This window comes from Molossus molossus, unplaced genomic scaffold (assembly GCF_014108415.1).
Source record: "Molossus molossus isolate mMolMol1 unplaced genomic scaffold, mMolMol1.p scaffold_m16_p_5, whole genome shotgun sequence".
NCBI classification, from domain to species: Eukaryota; Metazoa; Chordata; class Mammalia; order Chiroptera; family Molossidae; genus Molossus; species Molossus molossus.
This window is the reverse complement of record NW_023425388.1, coordinates 76,580,900-76,597,128: the sequence shown is the minus strand read 5'-3', so window position 1 is coordinate 76,597,128 and position 16,229 is coordinate 76,580,900. Positions and strand designations below refer to the sequence as shown.

The following is a 16,229-nucleotide window of genomic DNA, read 5'->3' as shown; positions in this document are numbered from 1 at the left end:
TAGCAGCAAGCACGAGATATGCTTACAAGAGGAACTATATAATGCCTTCAGTTACAATCACTCCGTTATCATCCGTGATGATACTGCTTAGGATGGGTTCATTTTCTTTGGTGAAAATCTTTCTTATGATGAAATACAGATAAGATGGAAGGAGCCGAGAAGAATAAAAATGACAGCGTGCCCAGCAGGAAACTTCTGTTGGTGGTGTTAACACAGTCTTATAAAATTATTTTTGCATTGTATTTAGTTCTCTGTTTCGAGCTCTGCCTCTTGAAGGCTGTTTTCATAAGGATCAGATAGGTCCTCTCTCCCCACAAAATGTTACTTATATAAAGCTTTACCACCTCTACTGCGAGAGTGACTTTCTTCTTTTCCTTTCCAATGTTTTCTTTCTTATTTGCCGTAGAGATGTTTAAGAGTTTGGATAAATAATTCACAGCCTACAGTCTTTCCCTCTAAATAACGCCATGTAACTATCTGAGTTCCTCGGACGCTCCTTCCTATGACAATGCACTTGGAGCTCTGAAGGTCTGAATTTTTCCAGCTGAGACAAGACAAGCAGTTGTCTTACTGACACTGTTTGCATATTTTGCAATTGCTTACAAAGCTCCTTCGCATATATGACTTCATTTCATTACAGGAAAGCTCTCCAGTCTTTTACGTTTAACTGAGTTTCATGCTCTGTGGTGTAGAGATACATTTTCCCAAGATTTTTACCTCAGTCATGAAACAGATAACACCTCCCACACAGTAAATGAGATCATCGTTATATCTGAACACGGGGCTTTCAATATGTTAATTAAAATCATGTTAACAAGGAGCAGAGCGGGGTGTGTCCGTTCCCAAGGGATGCAATGGATTGGCATCATACCACCGACGTAATTTTGTGAAGTGTTTCTGTTTAAGAGGATAAATACATCATAAAAAGGTTAGAGAAAAGAAAAAGAACATACCACAGTCCGCTGTGTAACCCTTAGCTGATTCCACTGTGGTTAAGGAGGATAAGCCTGACTGGTATCACTTTATCTGGTTTCTTTCCTCCGAGGCCTTTGTCCCTCAACCTCCACCCCAAGCATTTATCATCATCAAGGACCCGCAAAGGGTACTGGACCAGTACACGCCTTCCTGTTTTCACTCTTCCATAGTTAACATGATGTTCTAGCTCCTCCCTTTCACTCATTAATTTAGTCACTAAAGTTGGTTCCCAGTGTGGGTCAGACGCTTATGGTAAAGAGACAAAGTCCTGCTTTTTTGGAGCTTATTTTCTAGTGGGGGGAAGGGGAAGATATGAAATCAATAGAAAAAGATAGGTGTGTAATATAATGTCAGGTCAGGTGAATTCTGTGAAGAAAAACAGCAGAGAAAGGCGTGTCATAACTGCCCAGCCGCCCCTCCGGGCTGCACTGTTCTCGTCCTGCGCCCGCCAGGTCTCCTCTCGCTCTCCTCTCTCAAGCTCTCTGGCGTAGTTTTCATTTGTTTGTGCCCCTAATATTTTTCTAGTCTTTCCTCAAACTTCCCTCCAGTCAGGCCTTCCTTGCCCACTCTATATGCAATGGAAACTCACCTTCGTCACACCCAACACTGACACTTCCTATCTGCTTCCTCCACTTTATTTAGCTCCTCAGCTCTTACCACTGCCTGCCATGCAACATATTTATTTATCTTGTCCGTTGCCTGACTCCTCCAGAATGGAAGCACCAGGAGGCCGGGGAGAATCGTCTACTTTTTCATGCTGCAGCCTGACTGTCCAGGTCAGTAACTCACACTCACAGATATGATATTAAAAAAAAGGAGCTTCTGTTCTTTCCAGTGTTGCTCCATTATCACAACATTTTCATAACACAAAGAATAAACTTTTTAGATAAAATCTCAACAATTAAATATTCTTTCTCAAAAGCTTCCTCAAGCTCCTGACTGCTTTCTACCTCAAGTACAAATTCTTCTTTTTTTTTTTTAGGGGAAGGAAGAGAACGACGTCAATGTGAGAAACATTGATTGGTTTGGGGATCAAACCTGCAACCTTTTGGTGCACAGTGATGCTCCAACCAACTGAGCCACACAGGCCAGGCCTTAAGTACAAACTATTTGGTTTTCAAAGTTCTCAGTGTGATTCTAAGTTATCTAGACGTGATCCACCGCCACCCCGACATACACACAGGGTCCCTCTCTAGCGCTCCCTTTTCTTCCACAAGCAACTCCACTCTCTCAGTCTGCATTCCTTACTCCCATCTTCTGACCCAGCCAACTGAGGCTGAATCTACTGTCTTCAGAATTTCAGAAGGGGTTTTAAAAAATATTTCTCAAAATACACACACACAAAATCATTTCATTCTGTCACAAATCATTCTGCTCATTCTCATAATAACCTTGAGAGTAGGTATATTATTATTCCCATTTTACAGATAAGAAAACAGAAAATTGTGCAGCATAAGCAATACAGTCAGTAATATTGTAATAACTATGTATGATGCCAGGTGGGTACTGGAAATGTTGGGGGAAACACTTTGTAGACTATGTGATTATCTAACCACTATGCTGTACACCTGAAACTAATACAAAATAATATTGAATATATCAGTGACCCCATGGACTCGGGTGGGCTGATGCCTTTCCTGAGCCATTATCAGCCCCTTTTTTAAAAAGTCCAAGTAGCTAACGAGGTGCAATGGTAAAGGGCTTAGCTCAGTTCTGTGACAGGAAGAGGGTTCCATCCACTCATCCTTTCATTCACACATCTTTCTTGAACCCCAGAAAGTGCCACACTGTGGGTTAGACACTGGAAGTTACATCTTTCACAGGAAATATCAGACGTTCCACTGCCAAGCTCTTAAAATACATCTGTCAGTGCTAATCTGGTCACCAAGTTTTCAAAGATGTCTTCAGATTGGGAAAATGCAATACATTTATCTGCCAGTCTGCTCTCAAGGCCAAGTGCAAGCCAAAAAAAAAAAAAAAGAGAGAGACCTGAATGATCACAGATGACACAAGGGCTAACGTTAATCTGACTAAAAAGGCAGTATCCTGATCTAAAATACCCTAATCTTAAATAACCACACCACGGATAGTCTCTCACTGTCTTAGCAACCTGAATTTGCCACTGACAGTCACAGCAGTGACTGAGAGGTTATTATAAAATATGAAAATTTAAAAAAAAACAGCAATATATAGGAAAAAGATAAATGCTTCATAATTAAAGAAGATTTGAATAATGTCAATTTGGTGTGTGTGCTCCACCAAGATGAATAAAAGCATGAACATGTATAACAAAGAGTTAGTACTTTTATCCCTCTGACTTGAGTCTCAGAGTATGATTCCTACACAACTTCTCGAACTTACTGTTGGCACTGTTAATTTTATCCCCCTGCTAAAAATGTTCTTGAATTTTCAAGCTTTCTTCAAGTTAATCATTTGCTTTCTTGACCATCTGCTGTGGTCTGGCAGAAGTCACCTTTCAGAACAGATCCCCTAGGATACGTCCTCTGTAGTCAGTTCTCATAGCTCACCTGATGATACCACTTGAGCCTGCCTGCCTCCCTGTCCGGATGCTTGGCAATCTAGTACCACTGCCTCCTTTTTATTTTTCCTGCTTCTTAAGCATGGTGCAGTGACAGCTGATTAGGAAGCATCACTTTGAGGGGCGCTGGAGTGATGCAGAGCTTAGATGCCAAGTTTTGCCTGGAGTAAAGCCAAACTGCCAGTTGCTCACATGGCAATGCACCAGGGTTTTTCACAGAACTCTGACAAATCCTTAATTACAACAGTACCACAGGGCACTGCTCCAGTAAAACAGAACTGAAGCAGCTTTTCCCGAGGCGAATTCCCCTGACGAAGGCTGGTACACCTACAAGAGGTGCTCTAAAAGAATTTCTACTCCCTTCCCATTGGGGGTTAACAGAGACAAGTTTGAACTTTACATGTAGGTTTGGGAATGCTTAGGACAGAACTAGTTCAGAATATTCAGCATTTATTCAAGGAGAGAGCAGGATGTGTGTTTCGGGCATGGAAATAATAGGATTTTCTGGAGACCAATAAGTCAGGTGACAGCAGCTCCTAAGGGTTTGTGATAAGGTTATGGTCACAAACATACTCCTAGAGTGATTATCTTGGGCAAGGAGAAGGCTCTCCTTTCCAGGAATCATCCCTGAGGTGATGGTCCTGATGACTCTTCTGTGACCTAGTTGACTGGAAAGAGAACAGCCAGGTCTTGAGCAGAAAATAACTTCATTGTGTGGGTCAGATTTAGGGTGGATAAGGGGAGAAATGGGCCAAAGGGAAGGTAACTTAATCTGAGCAAGGAGGAGACTATGGATTGATTTTTTTTTAAATAAATTTTAAAATCCTGCCTGATGAACACCCATCTATAAAACTTTGCAAACCTGTCTAAGCCAAAATGTTGAATGTTAATCAATGCAGTATGTATTTGTACCTTGAAATGCTTATCCCTGAGCAAAGTGTACTCCAACCAACCTGTGTGGAATGGGCTGGTTGAATCAATGTTGGGGACAGAATATGAAGATGGACAATAAAGAGAAAAGTCATAATAAAAAGTGGCTAAGAAATTGGGAGCTGAAGTCAATAGCTAAGGTTCAACATAACCACTGCAGGCAGAGTGACCCTAAGCAAGTTTATTTTCCTCAACTGTAAACGGGGGATGAAAAGAGAACTTACTCCTTAGGTTATTAAAATCATTAGATTAGATAATGCATGTAAAATGTAGCACCTGAATTTCATTATAGCTGCATAAAAACAGGAACGGCTAACTCCACCAAAACTCACATGCGTGTGCACACACAGAATGTCAGAAAACACAGTTCTACAGAGTCAGAGATAATAAATCTGGATCACACTAGCTGCTGTGCAGGCTGATAGCCACACATATATCATCTCCAAAGGTCCGACTGGGAGGCTGTCCAGGGCATTTTGGTAAGGATTAAGATGTCCTTTACAAGCTCTTTTCATTGTTTTCATTAGTGTTTTTCATTGTCATTTTTATTGAATTTATTGGGGTAACACTGGTTAATAAAATTATATAGATTTCAGGTGTTCAATTCCAGAATACATCATCTGTATATTGTACTGTGTGTTCATCACCCAAAGTCAAGTCTTCTATCACCATTTATTCCTTTTATACCCTCTTCTACCTCCCTCAACTCCCCTTTCCCTCTGGTAATCACCATACTGTTGTCTGTGTCTATGAGAGTTTTTTTGTTATTGTTAATCCTCACTTAGGGATATTTTTCCTTTGACTTTTAGAAGAGTGGAAGAGAGGGAGAGAGAGAGAGAGAAGCATCATCAATTGGTTACCTCCCTCACAACCCTAACCAGGGCTGAGATCAAACCTGCAACCCAGGTATGTGCCCTTGACTGGGAATCGAACCCAAAACCCTTGGGTCCGCAGGTTCACGCTCTAACTGCTCAGCCAAATTTGCCAGGACTATCAGGTTTTTATTTTATTTTTTGCTTAATTCCTTCAACTTTTCACCCAGCCCCATAATCTCCCCACCCCTCTGACAGCTATCAGTCTGTTCTCTGTATCTATGAGTGGGCTGTTATTTTGTTTGTTGGTTTGTTTTGTTCATTAGATTCCACATATAAGTGAAATTGTCTTTTTCTGTATTTCACTTAGCTTATTCCACTTAGTATAATACTCTCCAGGTCCATCCATGCTGTCACAAAAGGTAAGATTTCCTTCCTTTTTTTTTTTTTATCCTCATCCAAAGACACTTTTGCATTTATTTTGAGATAGAGCAGGAGGGAGAAAGGGAGGAAGAAAGAGAGAGAGACATCTATGTGAGAGAGACACATTAAGTGGTTGCCACTCACACAATCCCAACCAGGGCTGGGGACAAAGTGCAACCAAGGTACATGCCCTTAGCGGGAACCAAACCCAGGCCTCTCTGGTCCGTGGGCCAATGCTCTAACTGCTAAGCCAAACCAGCCAGGGCAGATTTCCTTCCTTTTTATGGCTGAGTAGTACTCCATTGTGTAAATGTACCACAGCTTTTTGATCCACTCATCTACTGACACTTTGCTGCTTCCAAATCCTGGTTATTGTAAATAACGCTGCAGCATAAGGGTGCATATATTCTTGCATATTAGTTTTGTGTTTCTTTGGATAAATTCCCAGAAATGAAATCCCTGGGACATAAGGCAGCTCCATTTTTAATTTTTTGAGGAAACTCTCTACTGCTTTCCATAGTGGCTGCACCAATCTGCATTCCCACCAACAGTGTGGGAGGGTTCTCTTTTCTCCACATCCTCGCCAACACTTGTATGTTGATTTATTGATGATAGCAATTCTGACAGATGTGAGATATCTCATTATGATTTTAATTTGCATTTCTCTGACGATTAATGATGTTGAGCATCTTCTCATATGTCTATTGGCCATCTATATGTCCTCTTTGGAGAAGTGTCTATTCAAGTCCTTTGTCCACTTTAATTGGATTATTGTTTTGGGGGGGTGTTTTTAAATAAATTTGGTATATTAACCCATTATCAGACATATCATTGGTGAATATGCTCTCCCATTCAGTGGGTTATCATGACAGTTTTTTTAATCTCAAGGAAATGGCTGGAGTTTTAACGGCGTCCCTGATGGAGGCTTCAAGCTCCGAATCACCTGCATGTCTGATCAAGAACACTCAGTGCATGGACTTTGAGCATGAATGGCCTGTACTGGCTAAAAGAGCAAGTAAAAGTAATGTCAAAAAAGAAAAAAAATGCCACAGAAGTGACAACAACAAAGTGTGTGATCAAGCAATTGGACGCAAGGAAAACGAAGCCCAACACCACACGGATGACTTGGGAGCATGTTGAATGTGACACAAAGTGTTGAGCAAAGAGACAAACATTAAAAATGACTAGAAAGTAAGAATTATCCCACAGGGAAAAGAAAAAAACAAACGAATGTGATTTTTACAAATAGCTTCAATAGACTGTAGGCCTTGGAGAAAAGGAACACAAAGAGCATTCAATCAAGAGTTAGGGGTTGGGAGGGAGAGGCTTTAGGAAAACAGCCGAAAGTGTTGTAACCCGGAGCCACAGCGGATGAGATGATTTTGGAGAATGAATGAGAACATGGCTGAAATAATCAGCAGTGGTCAGATTCAACATAAATCTGAAAAGCAATCAGTATTCTTATCATTTCACTCAAAATTGCACAACTGTCAGTAAGAGGGCAAGGTGCACCTGAAACTTGGAAGAGAGGAATATGAAATACCCTAATATGGAAAAAATCCTTTCAGAAGGGAGATTGACATGTTATTAACACAGCAAAAGAAAAAACATGCTGATCAGAATGGACTCGTCTTCCATACAAGGTAAAAAAAAATACACTCATAGGAGCACCAGTAGACACAGGCAAGGGGGCTGGGCCCTCTTAGTGTTATAGTCGCATTGGTAACATAACCCCATGTCTTTTTTGGGGAGTGGACACAGCAGGCTGTTTTAGCTGGAAGCATTTTGAATATTCAGGTACACAGCTCACCGGCAACTGTCAGATTGCAATTGGCTAGCCCATGCAGATTGGCGTAAAGGGACAGGATGCACAGTGTAAAGACAGTCTAAGGCTTCCAATTGCATGGAGGCTGTATTCACCTTTTAAATGACTAAACTGCCATTATTATTTCATACAAAAGTCTCATGAGTTTGGATAATGGAAAATCATCCCTGTGAGATGAACTTTCTTTCCTGTGCTGAATATATATTTCTGAGCCCATTACACCTGAAAACAAGACCCTGGGTCCCAGTAAAGTTGTCAAAATAATAAAAACCACCTGCTTATGGGGAGGTGGTGGAGTGACCTGTGTGGAGCTAATTGTTCTTCCTTAAGTGATAACCTCTTGTAGCACTGGTAGCCCTGAGTGCCATCCTTCTTTAAATGTGACAGGTACTGGGTGGGAATTAAAGTACATGCGCGCGTGTGTGCGTACATACACACACACACACACACACACACACACACAGACAGTATAGAGGGTAACTGGGAAGAAGTCCAAGGGTTAAGAAGAAGAATTTTTAATTTCTGAGTTTAAGAAAGTACAGACAGACAAACACTCAGAATTATTTCCTACTGAAAATTACTGCAACTATAGTTAAATGGAGAAATTAATATGCAACTTTGGATAATCCTTACTTATCCAAATTAATTAGACACCATGAGTTTCAAAACAGACTTCCTACTAGGATCATAGGGACTCAGATGATACCACACACATACACACAAGTCACTTAAGAACTTGAGAAATATTACAAAAAAGACAACAATTTTAATATAAATGTCATATCTAATTTTGAAAAGCACTACCTAAAAGCTTGGAAAGGTGACAAAGCACCTTGGCTACATAAAAAAACATGCAAAGACTCTGAGAATTCTGCAAAGCAGGTGGTGACTAGCACTATTCATAGGTACAGCTGTACCATAGTTTGCTTCAAAGGGGTAAATAAAAGTGGCATTAGTTACAATAGGAGTTGCAGTTTTTCTCTTCCTTTTGAGCCTCTGATTAAAATTTTCCCCCTTTCCTTTAGAAAATACTTTGGTGTTCCCTTTCTTCACATTCTTAATTTAGTTGTCCCTTACTGTCAGTAAGGAGGTACTTTCCTGCTCCCTTTGACAAATCACTCCTACCTCTGTTCAACTTCCTTCGGATGGCTTCTTAAAACACTTACACTTTATGGATGAAGTGCTATGATGCCTGGGAGTAATGGGCAGTGGACACGAATGAAACAAGACTGGCCACGAGATGATCATTGTTGGAGATGAAACATGGGCACATAGAAGTTGATTGCACTATGTTTGAAATTTTTGAAATGAAACAATTTTTTTAAATAAAACCAATTATTATTAAACCATGTATTTTATGACAATAATTTTCTGCTGATAGGCACAGAAATTGAGCTTCAGCCAGGAGACTTTATTGGCTCATTTGTAACTGAAATCTAACCCACAATTCCAAATAGCATTCTGAGGTGCTATTTGAGACATGTACAATGAGGCCAGACTTTTCTAAACGCTCTCATTATGTTATCATTCAAAAACAGCAACCATCTAGGTGACTGCAGTCATTCTTATTTCAAGTGTAGCTATAAGCTTCGTGCAAATAAAGGTCAAAAGGGAATTATAGTAAGTAATAAAATTCATGTTCTCATAAAAAATATCAAATAGATTTTTCCCTGGCATTAAATTCTAATATCTTAATGAACTTTGTATTATAATACAAAGGACACTATACAACACAATGGACAATGTCTTTAACTTGGCTTCACAGATGAAGTGTTTCTTTTTTTTTTTTATCCTCACCCGAGGACATTTTTCCATTTTTTGTTCAGGTAGAGTGGGAGGGAGAGAGAGGAACAGAGAGAGAGAGAGAAAAACATTGATGTGAAAGGAACACATCGAGTGGCTGCCACCCACACGACCGACCAGGGCCGGGGACAAACTGCAACCGAGATACGTGCCCTTAGCGAGAACCGAACCCGGGTCTCTCAGGACCGCAGGCTGACGTTCTAACCGCTGAGCCAAACCGGCCAGGGCTGAAGTGTTTCTTATATGGTCAGTCCTGACTGACTTCTTCCTCAACATCAAGGTTTTTGCCCTGGGTTCAGTGAGGCAAAGCAGCTCTGTTGGGTCTACGGTAGAAGAGTCTAGATATATAGCTTTTTGATATCGACTACCAAGTTAGAGTCAGGTATACCAAATTAAAGGGAGTAAATGGAAAGTATGTCCACATTTTTTTAAATAGACTTCTCTTAGCAGGGCTTTTGAACAGTGGTCTAGATTAAGTCAATTTGTAATGTCACTTTCTAGTGACAATCATATTGTAAATTACAGAAAGGTTCATATGCTTTGCATTTGGGCATGCAGGTTTTGGGATGACCTTCAAGTTATATACATAACTGATGTGTATTTACATAATGTTAATGCTTTCAAACCCTAATAACTAAAATGAAAAGCATCATGAGCTAGCAGTCAGGATATAAGCTACAGTTTTATTTTTACTAGTTTGTGTAGCCTTGCACAAGTAACTAACTTTCCCAAATCTTGTTTCTTCCCCTAAAAACTAGGTCATTCAATTAAATGTTTCCGTTACTTTGAGGCGCGAATGTAAAATGCTTCTTGGGTTCATCTAATCCTGATGAATGTGAATAAATCTCAAGGTGTCAGTAAAGTTTATCTCACCGGGATTATATCTGGATCGCGGCTGCTGGTTTCAACTTCAATCAAAGGCTGACATTGCTGCACAAGGTTCTGACTCTGCTTCCTTTTCATTTCCCAAGAAGAGGCCTATAGCAAGGCATTAACAACAAATATACAGGGTTTAGTAGCAGTCAATGACTAATCGGTACACATTCAACTTCCTTCGTAAACCCTCTATTAACTTCTGTACAGAAGCAGACTTCTGTAGGATAATCAGAGGAAGTTCAATGTCTGATCATTGCTCTCAAGAAGTATATGATCTAGATAAGCTTATGTAAAGGTTAAATAATAAAAGACAACAACTAAAAAAGAATAGCACAAGAAAAATTAAGTATGAAATGAGTGGTGCAGACTATGGTGCTCAACAGTGAATCAAAGGGCTTGTAGTATTGTGCAAAGGATCTGCATGAATTACTGCCCATACACTGGATAAATGATATCTTATATAATATACACATTGTTCTTTAAATTTATGGAGGTGTTGCTGGAGGGAATAAGATATGCATTCATTTCAAAATACCTAGGGTAGCTTTCTCTTATTATGTAGTTCTTAATGGATACTAGACATGCCTAGTGTTACGTGATATATCTCCGGTCATTCTTTTGATATTAAAAGGACATCTTCATACATGAAAGGTGAGAAACCATTTGAATGAAACATTTATGATGCAGGGAAAGGTCTCTTTTAATTAGACTGGTTAAAGGTAGACTCTTAGCTTCTTGAGGGCAGGAAAGGTGTCAAACTCTGAATCCTCAGCACCTGCCTTAATATATTTGCTTGTTCAGTGAAATGAATTAACAAAGAACATAGAGGAAAAATAAAAAGAATTATAAGTTGCAGATGTAGGAAACAATAAGTATATTACTTTTCGTGGGAGCCCTTTTTTCAAGAAATGGGTGTAAAGTTGTTTGGGATAAAGGAAGTGGAATCTTCTGAGAAACACAAGGGCGTGATAAAAAAAAACAACTCTCTAGGAAGAATGGTTAATTAATTAATTACTTGTATTAGCAGAGCTGAACTGGGGTGCAAGTGAGCTAAATCATTTGCTAATCCCACAGCCATTTTTATCAAGCTTCTGGAGCACATGATAAGATTTACTCAGAGCACATCTGCCTTCCTAATCCCATGATTCGGGCTAATATTAAAGTTAATTACACTTCCTGCACCTCTTCTGGCACTGGTAATGCCTAGTGCTGTGTTTACTGGACAGAATATTAAAAATTTACTGCAAATAATCCTCAAGTAATTGGAAGTTGTTTCAACTGTAGTTTAAAACCTGATTGAATTCATTTTTCAACAGCTTATAAAGAATGACACAGTCTCCTGACCTATCTACCTCACTTCTAGATTTTCGTGAGTATAAAACATCTTATGAACTGAAATTATCTTACCTTTCCAAGAGGTGACATATAATCAGTCTCCCTTTCTTCACCCTCCACTTGCTAATCAATCCCTTCTAATCTTTTACCCTCTTCACGCCAACAAAAACAATAAAGTCCTGAGATCATCCCAACGACCTCTAAGTCATTAAGTCAATGGACATTTTTTAGAGGCCTTTGGCCTCTCAATAGAATTTAGCCTCTCTGACAAACTCACCTTGGACTGCCTTTTATTCCCTCCCTCCTGGCTTTCATAATAAAACAAATTCCTGATTTCTTCTCTTACTGCTCTGGCTATTCCCTCACCATCCCCCATGCCCACATCCTCAGGCTGCTAGTCATAAGATGCTAAAATCCCTCACGTGCAAGAGCCTGAGATCCCATAGCCATTCCTGACATTTCTCTCTGCTTCACCTTCTATACATCACCAAGATGGGTCAGCGTTCCCTCCTCAAGACAACACAGAAGGAGCAAGTGGGTGCACTTCTCCCCAGTGCCCCATCACCCTAGCCCACCCTACTGTTATTTCTCCACGCGGCCACTGTAATAGCCTAACTGCTCTGCCGGCATTTGCTCTGCTCTCTACTAACCCTTCTTCCATACTCAGCCAAAGCAATCGTTTCTAAAGGAAAATCCAGTCGCATCACTTCCCTACTGGAAACTCTTCAATGGTTGCCCATTGCTTTGAGAATAAATGCAAAACCTCTTATCACAGGTTATACACAGAACCTGCATGGTTCTGGCCACTCCACGCCCGTCTCACACCAGCCCCTGTCCATCTCTCTGCCTCATGATAACTTAGGGGTCTTCCTAAGGTCCTTTGTCCTCACCATGTTCCCTCTTGAGCAAATGCTGTTTGCATTGCTTGGAAATGCTCTTCCTCTCCTTGGACTGCTTTCATTGGAACTCAATCCTAAAAGTTCAGCCATCACTTTTCCAGGGAAGATTTCCCTGTCCTCCCAGATAAAGTCAAATTCCCTGTTATGAGTACTCATGCTACTAAGTCATAAAAACTGCCACAGTCGCAGTTCACATCCGTCTGTGTAATTACTGGATTGTCTGTCTCCATGTAAGGCCAATGGGGCAGGGATCAGGTATATATACATTAACTGAACATTTACATGATACACACACACACTCGGTGAATCTCTATATTTAAAGTCTAAAATGTCATATTCTAACACTTGGACACACTTCAACTTCTTAATCATTTGTGTGTTTTTGTATCATACTACCTGCCTATAAAATACACCAACAAATCCCAAATCCTGAAATCACAGTTAGTGAATGGAAGTCAAGGTTAAAGGATAAAACTTATTTTTAAACAGGGTATTACTAACATGCAGTATTTTGGACATAACAAGGATTGAATGAGAATCTGCAGAATATATGAACTTGTATATATATGATACATAATTTAAAGTAAAATTCTGATGATTGTAGAAAGATTCAGCTTGGCTTCTATTGTCTCAAAAAAGTACGTATGGCCAAAACTTCAAGGGAACTGGAATTGAAATATTTTAAGAGAATGAGCTGCCCAAAAATGAAATGAGAAAAGGCTACCTTAGGAGATAATGAGTCTCCATCACTAAAGATATTCAAGAAAAGTCTATACACCATCTGCCAAAAATATTACAAAGAGATGTGTAAGATATTTCTGTAAGGTAACTATTGTTCAGAATAACTGCTTCTGAAAGAACCATGCTGAATATACCTTGTTGGAGTATCTTACGCAGGGCAGAAGTTCAGCAGATACTTGCTGACTGAATCAGTTTCTGATCTGAGAGCCCATGGAAATTCATTTCAATATATTTTATGATGGCTGATATCAACCCTTGAAGGGTGAATTTAATTTTTGGAAACAGGAAAAAGACATTAGAAGTCAAGTTTGATGAACAAGGCAGATAAACTAGGCCATCAATTTTGGCTTATGAAAGCTTTAAAATGGTAGTGAGATAATGACATCTGTAATCATTTAGCACTAGTCTGGCACAGGGTAAATGCTCACTCAGTTGTGGGTATTATTATTATAAACTGAATCTGAGGGCTAATTCTCAAAAAGGACTTACATAAGAGTAACACTATAAGAGTGAAAATACAGTGATTTCTTTTAAAAGAAACAAACTCATCTTGGTCAGTGTGCACAGTGGTTGAGCATCGTCCCATGCACCAAGAAGTCATTGGTTAGAATCCTGGTCAGGGCATAAGCCCAGGTTGTGGGTCAAATCCCCAATGGGTACATGCAGGGGCAGCCAATCGATGTTCTCTCTCATTGATGTTTCTCTCTCTCTCCCGCTCCCTTCCTCTCTCTAAAATCAATAAAGAAAAAAAAAAAGAAAAGAAAAGAAACAAACTCTTTTGCATGCATGGACATTCTTGGGTAGTACACTTGTTAAAATCTTAACACTTAATTGTACTACTGAAATTATATCCCATTTTTCCATAACCTTGACTACAGGGGTAATGACCTATTATAGAATTTGGCTAAGCATTTTTGCTATAACGCATTGAATGCAAAATCCTCAAGTTTACAGGTTTATCCAAGATGAGTATCCTGCATGAATTTGTCTCTCTTAAATACAGAGAGACATAGCTCCCATCCAGGTGTTCTTTGGGGGCTCTCCATAGATAATGCTGATATACTGATATTGGCAATCTGACTCTTCCTCCAAAAGAGAAAACTGAGAAGAAAAAATAGAATTAAGACCTTGTCCAGGAAACTCAGATTACAATGTATATGCTTTAACTAGAGTGAAAAATGAAGTAAAACCTTTACCAAATGCTATTTCTAGGTATGAGTTACTACACATTTGGTGAATAAGAAAAGAAGAGAAAAGAAAAGAAAAGAAAAGAAAAGAAAAGAAAAGAAAAGAAAAGAAAAGAAAAGAAAAGAAAAGAAAAGAAAAAGAAAAACACCTGGGATCTGGCAGCTGGTGTGACACCTCCTGGCAGGGCTGCTGGATGTCTCTGCTGTGGTCCCACTTTCTTCCTTGCGGACCTCATCACTGTAGTCTCTGAAACGTACTCGACGTCCGAGTCTGTCCCTTCCAGGTTTCTCTTCCAGCCTCTGTGGCTGGCCCGAAGTTCACAGGATGCACAAGACTCATGCTTCAGGCCACTGCCTGAAGGCCTGATTCTCTGAGCTTTTGTATTTTCCTTAAACAACAAAGAACGTTTTTTATTTGTTGGTAGTCAGCTTTTTTATAATTAAGCACCACTTTCCTAAAAACCTTATAACATTAGGTAATATTTATTAGTAATCAAAATCTTAAAAAGCACAAACTTAGGGACCAACTTCGGCAAATGTATACCACAGAAATGGATCCCTCAGAAGCTGACTCAGCAGAGCTGGGCCGAGTCAGCAAATCCAATTTCGAGGATGCAGAAGACCCCAAATTGAGAACAGTGTGCTTCCTGACTTCCTCCCAACAGAGATTTACTTGCCTTTGGCTCCCTGGTGCATATGTATCAGTAATCTACTTATCTAAATGTTGGCTGGGGTTTATCAATCCCATCATCTGCCTGTTAAAAAATGTGAATAACTAAAATTATAGCTTTTCATATTTTTTTGTGTGATTGGTGTAAATGAAAGCTTTATCTAAAGATTGAAAAATCTCCCCTCTACACTTTAAATTTGAATTAACATCTGAGGAATATAATGTAATATGATACTTAACAAACAATGTAGGAATTACACATATAATGCATTTCTAGGCAAATACATATCCACAGACTAATAAATCTCTCTCTCTCTCTATTCTATATACATACACACACACACACACACACATACACACACACACACACACACACACACAAATACATGTATCATATATACCCATAGAAAATATTGGAAAGAAATATATTAAAATATTTAAAATGGTCATTAGCTCCAGGAAGTAAGACAATAGGTGATTTAAATCTTATCTATTTTTCATTTTCTAGGTTTTCCCTAATAAACGTGTATCACTCTAATAAGAAAAAAAATGGTGACAGTTTTTAGAAAATTCATTACTGCTTCACTTTCTGAATTTCACAAATCATGATGACATTTGCCCCTCGATAATAAGTCTTATCCTTTATATGAGAAACATCACACAAATGGCTCAATCCATTTGTTAATTACTCACCCTAGATGCTGAAGTTCGGCAGATGGTAGTGAACTCGGCGATCCTGCTTGTTGGTATAAACTGAGACTTTCACAGAAAAAGCCATTAGACAAATGTGAGTCAAAATAACTTCCAACTGGCATATTACAATAACTCAATATTCTTCATTTCTTAAAAAAGACATTACAAGATTGCATATCCTTGCCGATAATTTTTAAGGGGTCCCGTTCAGTTTAGATGTTCTGATTAGCGGGGACTGGATGGTACAAGAGAACCCAATGGTTGGTTGAAACCCTAAAGATCTAATGTCTTATGAGCAGTTCAGGGTGCCCCTGTATTAAACACCATCTCCACAGGCCTCATCGCCCCTTTAGGAAGATCTTTGGTTTCCTACTTTGAGTTCCCAGCACCTGAAATGAATTCTGATCTTCAGCAACAGCTCTGTCTAGTTCAGAGCTCTAGGCCTGCGTGTCAAAGGCCTTCTGAGAATAGAGTGGTTTGAACTGTGTCCCACTCGCTGGGTGCCGCCTTTCCCCATCACC

The 16,229-nt window shown here is 39.5% G+C and overlaps 1 protein-coding gene across 1 annotated transcript in view; it reads right to left on the bottom strand.

Annotated features, from left to right (window-relative positions):
* MORC1 (MORC family CW-type zinc finger 1) overlaps positions 1–16,229 on the bottom strand; it is a 140,944-nt gene that overhangs the window by 32,153 nt on the left and 92,562 nt on the right. The window contains exons 18-20 of the mRNA XM_036242516.1: positions 15,709–15,774; positions 14,495–14,734; positions 10,181–10,285 (exon numbers count right to left, since the gene is read on the bottom strand). Coding sequence (XP_036098409.1) covers positions 10,181–10,285; positions 14,495–14,734; positions 15,709–15,774 — 411 coding nt within the window. The remainder of the gene's footprint in view (positions 1–10,180; positions 10,286–14,494; positions 14,735–15,708; positions 15,775–16,229) is intronic.